Source organism: Cibotium barometz, chromosome 38 (genome assembly GCF_041138505.1).
Source record: "Cibotium barometz isolate CiBa-2024 chromosome 38, ASM4113850v1, whole genome shotgun sequence".
NCBI classification, from domain to species: Eukaryota; Viridiplantae; Streptophyta; class Polypodiopsida; order Cyatheales; family Cibotiaceae; genus Cibotium; species Cibotium barometz.
Window position 1 is genome coordinate 27,965,547 of NC_141083.1, and position 7,521 is coordinate 27,973,067.

The following is a 7,521-nucleotide window of genomic DNA, read 5'->3' on the forward strand; positions in this document are numbered from 1 at the left end:
GAGAGAGAGAGAGAGAGAGAGAGAGAGAGAGAGAGAGAGAGAGAGAGAGAGAGATAGAGAGAGAGAGAGAGAGAGAGAGATTAGCGTTCCAAGTTTTTCCTTCAAAAATCTACAAATCAACAAGGTTCGTAATTGGGGTGGGGCCAATAGTTGGGTGGCTAAGGCGGCACCCTTCTCCATGTGGGTCTACTCTGGCGAGCCCTCCCCCTCGTTCGAGAAAGGTGTGCATGAGTGTGTGTTCTTCCTTTGAAAAAAAAAAGAGGTCTATATCTAAGAATCTCAATGCTAGAATTTGAAAGGTTGTGGTACACCAAAGGGTGATTATCAATGTCAGAAAAAAAACCAAGTTTAGTGTAGTTTGCACCTGCATATTTTGAAAATAACCTTCAAATTTAAAACTGGAAGGTACAAATATGTGGAGATGTTGAGAAGTTATAGAACAAAACTTACAGATGTCAAAGATTTTCGTTTATAAATAATTTTGCAGTTTTTAGGTAAAGGTTTTTTATTTTTTTGGGGAAAATACTTTTTTTCAAGCACTCTACAGGAAGGGTATGAAATTTTTTTTTTGTCCTAGGATGACTAAAAGTCTTTTGAATGCATTATTAAGTGATGGGTTTTTCCAAAACACTTAGTCAGCAAGAGAGAGAGAGAGAGAGCGCGATGCCTTGACTAGCAAAAACACGGCATTGCAGATCGTCTCTCCTAAGACCTTTCTTCCCAGGCTGCTCATTTCCGCAACTCTTATCATGGCTCCTGATTCGCTCTCTCTGTGAGGGCTATCAATTCTGTCTGCCTGTGTGTTTGTATGTGTATTAAGAGCCTTCGCAGCTCTCTCTTCTACGTTGTAGCCATAGCCATAGCCATATCTGCCTATCCTGCTCTTCCCCATTGTGGGCTGTGTGCAAAACTCACCCCTTCTCTTCGTGGGCTCTTTATTTATCGAAATTCCCAGTTCATCGTTTCTAATTTTGTTACCAGATCGCCAGTCTATCTCTCCTAATCAATCGGCCCAATTTGGCCCTCCTTTGAGCTAGAGAGAGAGAGAGAGAGAGAGAGAGAGAGAGAGAGAGAGAAGGGGGGGAGGGAGTCCATTTGCCATATCCAAGCAGCTTCTCTGTGTGGGTTTTCTTACACTTCAACCTTATCCCCACCATCATTTGAAATTGCTGTGCTTGGCTTTGATCATTGTTTCTAGCACCCTAGAGTTGTGATCTGATGGGCAATTGCTGCGGTACACAGGCTAAAGCCGTGCAGCCTGTTTACAGTGGGACCAGTACCGCTACTGCAAGTAAGACATGGATAATCTCAAGTTATACTCTTTTACATGTAAACAGTTAATGTGCATGTTCCATACAGATAATGTTTGCATGTATAGCTTGTGTATGCATCGTGTTTTGGGCAATCAGTGTGTGATTTTCTACTCTATGGATGGCTCAGCTACATCCTCAAAGACCAGTAGCAGATCACAAATTAACTCCAGCCTCGGAAGCTTTGATGGGTCCACTCCAAACAGCAGTGCTAACGGGGGATCTGCACAGACATTCTCATATGCTGATTTGCGGACTGCAACGCGGAATTTTCGTCCGGATGGCAAACTAGGAGAGGGGGGCTTTGGCATCGTGTTCAAAGGTTATATTGATGAGCAGACCTTCATGCCTACTAGGCCGGGACAAGGAACAACCGTAGCAATCAAGAAGCTAAATTTGGGAGGACTACAAGGCCACAAAGAATGGCTGGTAATTTTCTTTCTCATCCTTATAAGCACCCTGACTTAGAGTAGGAGAGAGAGAGAGGTGTAATGGCTAGGCTTGAGAGAACAGTGTGTGTAACGTCGGTAGAATGCAACACGAGGGCATATACGACCAACGGTGGGACTTGAACTCGGGTGGATCATGGCCTTTATAAGGGCCCTCGCACTAGCCAATCTGCCCCACTTGTGGGTGGCAGAAAGGTAGTGCGAGGGTCCTCTTTTTATTACACACACACACACTATGGAAGAGAGAGGTATTAACGTCGGTAGAATGCAACACGAGGGCATATACGACCAACGGTGGGACTTGAACTCGGGTGGATCATGGCCTTTATAAGGGCCCTAGCACTACCCAATCTGACCCACTTGTGGGTGGCAGAAAGATCTCTCTCTCTCTCTCTCTCTCTCTCTCTCTCTCTCTCTCGGAGAGAGAGTAGGAGAACAAAGTTCGGTGTTAAGGATTCATCTTGAAAATCTTCCTATTTTTTTGAATTCAGGCAGAGGTGCACTTTCTGGGTGCCCTTCATCATCCCAATCTTGTGAAACTTATTGGCTTCTGTGCTGAGGAGAGCAACCGATTGCTCGTGTATGAGTACATGTCTCGTGGAAGCTTAGAAAATCACCTTTTCCGCAGTAAGTTTTCCATCTGTTTCAAAGGTCAATGTCTCAGTTTTACCTAAGCTTTTGTATGTCCAAGCGGTTTGGGTAATGCTTGCTTCATGTAATGACCATTTTCAGAGGGAAACTACAATCAAACCATACCTTGGGCAGTTAGAATGAAAGTTTCTGTCGGTGCAGCTAGGGGTCTTGCGTTCCTACATGACACCCAAATAGGAGTCATATACAGAGACTTCAAGGCCTCAAACATCTTATTAGACGATGTACGTATCTCATAAATGCATGAGTCTTAATTTTATGAATGGGGCTTGAGGGTATCTTAGGCTGGTTACAGAACATGGCTGCCTGCCAGCATCTGTCAGGGATGCTTGGGCATCGATTCCCCGATGAAGCCCGACAGGAGAGGGAATGTTCTTCAACCAGCCTTAGAGTCCAAATGTGTTATGTTTTGTGCTTCAAGTCAAAAAACTGTTGCAAGAAGTCCATAAGCATACTTGAGTAGAAGGTGTTCTGAAATCTTTTGCGAAGGGGTTTCTTGCAGAAATACAACGCAAAGCTCTCAGATTTTGGGCTGGCAAAGGACGGACCTATGGGGGATGACACACATGTCACCACACGTGTTATGGGAACTTATGGCTATGCTGCTCCAGAATATCTTGCAACAGGTTGATAGTTAATTGTGTGAGGACTGTTGGACATCAATGCATGCTGTATAGTTGGTGTTTTTTCTTAATTTGAGTAGATCCTTCTAGAGTAGCAACTTGAGTGCTCAAGGCGGCTTGGTCTTCTGCCTGAAGTTGGCACAATTATGACTGCAATGGGCCGAATGCCGCTGTGGAGCCTGGCAGCCTGCGGGGCAGGCCTGAAATTTGCAACCCTGCCCTAGACTTCAAAATTTTCAAAATTGAAGGCCTAGGTGCTATCTTGGCCTTCATTTGAAGCCCACTAGTAAGGAAAATTTACTTTTATGGCATTTATTTGCAAGCTTCTTTTTAGTGGTAGCCTTCACCTGAAGGCTAAAATGGCTTTGATGCCCATTGCAGCCTTCAAGTTTCAGGCCTGCTGTGGGGGATTGAACTCAGGGACCTCCCTGCTCCCAGTCACAAACCCACACTGCTAGGCTACACTCCTATTGGCTGCTGTTTTAAAGCTATTGTTGTGCTTTGACATTGATATCACATTAATTGTGGTTTCGCTAATGCTATGTGCCCCAAGCATGTGCATGTGTGCATGGCAAGCCAATGAAGACCTGTACATTCATGTTCAAGCAATGATGTGCATGTGTAGGGCATCTATCGGCAAGAAGTGATGTCTACAGTTTTGGAGTAGTGTTGCTGGAACTCTTGACAGGACGCCGTGCCGTGGATAACGACCGACCTTATGGGGAACAAAAGCTAGTGGAGTGGGCCAGACCATATTTAGGCAACAAAAGACGAGTGCTGCGTATCATTGATCAGAGGCTGGAGGGCCAGTATTCACTCAAGGGAGCTCATAGGGTTGCTAATTTGGCTCTTCAGTGTCTGAGTGAAGATTCAAGGTCAAGGCCCACCATGAAAGAGGTCGTGGAGACTCTTGAACTCAATTCCAGGGAGACATCAAAGCATGCGATGTCCAAGCATTAAAAGTTGCCCAAACCTGCAGGATTTGTACAGGGACAAGTCAGATTGATGGTGCAACGTAGTCATGGAGATGTGGAGATTGTATGGTAGAGAAGTCTATTACTAACTCCTACCAACCCCTCACCACAGGCAAGCCAAGGTTTTCTTTATCCATATGCCCTTGCCCACCATCAAAGGATGCATGTGCCATTAGGGACAAAAAGTTTGAGGGCTATGGCTATTAAATTGTATGGTCTACTCCTGAGTGTATGCAATCTTTTGGAATTCTACATCTTAGCTTATGCAATATAATAAGCAAAGGGTGCATAGTAAAGTGCCACTAACCAAATGCCTTCACTGATACAATCAATAACCCGATCTTGTGTTAAGGTGTCATCGTAAATCTATGACCAACACGTGCCCTAACAGGTTCATGCTTGTGTGCTAAAGAATCTGCATACAAGCATGAGCAAAGCATCTACACATGTGTGCCCATGCTAGACATGCCCAGACATGCTTACCATTACTTGTGTGTCCATGCCAAAAATGCTGCGGAGCGTCTGCACTTGTGTGCCCATGCCAGACATGCCCAAACATGGCAAATGACATGCTTACCATTACTTGTGTGCCCATGCCAGACATGCCCAAACATGGCAAATAACATGCTTACCATCACTTGTGTGCTCATGCCAGACATGCCAAAACATGGCAAATAACATGCTTATCATCACTTGTGTGCCCATGCCAGAAACGCCCATGGCAAAGCCAAGTCACAGGTTTTAATTAAAATGGGAAAAAATGGCACACTTCAGATTTTTTTAATAAAAAAACCATGTTTTCTCACACAGCACCACTCGAAACAACCAAAAAAAAATCTTGACTTCTTAAAGTATCTCCTTATCAATATTTTCAAATTGAAATGAATTAACTTGCTCTCTTGGTTTATCTATTAAGTGTTATCCATGGACAACTTTTTGGCGACATGGCACAAGGAGAGGAGTGAAAAGACAAATCCCGGATTTTTAAAAAATAAGAGAAAAAAATCCTCCCTACTACCATGTGCCAATAGGCAATAGGGGATTTTTTCATTCTTTAGTGTTGTAAGGTTTTTTTCTTCAGTGCCAATTTGAATTTTGAATTTGAAGAAGTGGGAAAAGAGAATACATTCAAACGCTTTGTTTGGGGAAGATGATTAGATTAGATGCCTAGATTTGGGTTAGAAGCAACTTTTGTATTTATTTTGCTTCTATATATATGTTTATAATAGATATGCACATACTATATATACACACATATACATATATACAATACACACACACACACACACACACACACACACACACACATTTCTCTTCTAAAAAATCTTTTTTATTAAATATTCCTTGATTTTTTTTCAATAAACTCTTATATTGAGTTCTTTTTGCTTTTTTAAGAAATAAACTCTGAACTAAGGGGGAGATGACTTATTTAGTGCCCTGATAGAGGGGTCTATTATAGTTGGCAATATGAACACCATTTTGGGATTGTCATTTATTACCTGAATGTTTGTGGTTTTGTTTCTCTCTTGTTTGGAGTCAGGATCTCGTATTTGGTTTTTCTACAAATACCCTGTACTGGGTGGGGCTCTGCTTGGTTTTTAACACTTCATGGCTTGGAGGTTGAGGCTTTGGATTTGCTGATCTAGCTTGTTTTGTGGTGGTTGTGGATTGGCGCATTTAGTAGTACATGCTACCATACATTCTGGAGGGAAACCTTTCAAAGAACTTCATCTCCTATATAAGTTAAGGTGAGTGATCTATTCACTCACTTAGTCTGCATTTGGCTTGCTATCATGACTCTACTCCTTGCATGCGGTGGGAGACCTTCCAACCAAGTGCTTTTTTTTGTTCTCATGTAACTTGGCTTACATTTTTAAATGGTCCATTGCAAGTTGATGCAGTATTATGCAGATGCTAATGATCTGTTGGGTCTGATAGAAGCATGATGGATATTGGTTGTTAGGATATTTAGTGCATGGGCTTGATGCCTGCTTGAGATTTTGCAGTTCTCTAAGCTCTATTTTTGTCTGGGTCACCTTCTAATCATCAATGGTTTTCATTTGCTGCCTATAGATTTGTAAAATGTGAAGTAAATGGTTCTTGGTGTAAGGTATTAGGCTTTGCTTAGGTTTCTACATCTATTGTGGGTTTCTTAACTAATAAATTTGGGAGCTATGGAATGCCTACCCTTCTGATCAAAACTTGGATTATATTCGTCTTGGGAGAACACATCATTGCTTTTTCTAACTAACTGTATTGAAAAATTTTCCTTTATTGTTTTCACCTAGTCTTGGCAATGTTTGGGAAGTAGATTCACTTCTCCTCTACTTTGTCTATCTGTGAGATTCTGAGTCTCCTCTCCAGCTTCTGTATTGGTTAGGTATGGATGCCTTCTGTCCTCTGTTTAGTTTTCGGGGTATTTACTACATTTTTGGGTTCCAGCACTACATTTTTGCGTTCCAGCTCCACTTGGGACCTGATTGCTTTTTGGCATGTAGTTTTGGAGTGGTCTTTTTGCAAGACCTGATATCCTTTTGAGATAATAGTGTTACCTGGTGTTTGTATACACTGGTAGAAATGTGGAGGAGTTCTTGAATGAAGGGTTTTCTTGAACTAGTTTACAGGATAGAAAAGGTTTTGACTTGAAACTATGCACCACAAATGATGTTTTTCTGATCTATTTTTTGTTACATTGTTGCAAGGACAACACTTGTTAGTTATGGCTCAGGGCTTCTTGCCTCTATCTGGTTTGACCTTCATAGGGAGGTTTTCATCTTAACCCTCAGATTTTCTCCTTGGATTCTACCCATGCTCTGTTTTTTCCTAGTTGGTGATCATCTTGAGTAAATTCTGTCCATACAGTGGGCATTAGCTTGTGTTTTTCTACTGGTACAGAAGATTTTGGCTTTTTTTTTAAAATTTCCATATTGGGCTATGACATGTGATGAGACTTTTTTACCTAATCATATTGCTTTTTACTGACACACCAGAGGCATCCCTTGGATTGGTTTCATTATGGGTAGTTTTTGCCTACACATAGGCTCTACATGCTTTAATCTAAGGGTTAATGTGATGTTCTTTGTAGTACTGATTTTGGGATATAATGAATGAATGAAAAAACATGAATAGAGTATTCTGATTATACCTCATGGACATTTGTTGAGTTCACATATAATGGTCTAAATTTGCATATTCAGATCTAGATCCTTTTGGTAAAGTATACAGTGTAACTTTGAAAAAACTAAAGTAATTGTGCCTCAATTGGTAGATTTTTGTACAGAGCATAAAAATTCTTTTTCATTAACAAAAATGAAGCATGTTTGTACTTCACAGTTATACCTTTGGTATTCATTGGTCCATACACCATTATAAAGCATTTGAAATTAAAAGATAAGTCAGCATATCTAGGCTTGACCTAGCATGATAATAAAGAAGTCAGCATATCTAGGCTTGACCTAGCATGATAATAAAGAAGTTGTAAATTTTTGATGGGATATTCTCTCAACACTCCTTG

The 7,521-nt window shown here is 41.4% G+C and overlaps 1 protein-coding gene across 1 annotated transcript; it reads left to right on the forward strand.

Annotated features, from left to right (window-relative positions):
- The first annotated feature begins 665 nt into the window (after positions 1-665).
- LOC147616549 (putative serine/threonine-protein kinase PBL11) lies at positions 666-4,812 on the forward strand. The gene is made up of 6 exons (XM_086777616.1): positions 666-1,291; positions 1,441-1,739; positions 2,251-2,386; positions 2,492-2,634; positions 2,913-3,036; positions 3,659-4,812. The coding sequence occupies exons 1-6, from the start codon at positions 1,219-1,221 to the stop codon at positions 3,991-3,993; spliced, it is 1,110 nt and encodes a 369-aa protein (XP_086633742.1). The 5' UTR covers positions 666-1,218; the 3' UTR covers positions 3,994-4,812.
- Positions 4,813-7,521: the final 2,709 nt, after the last annotated feature.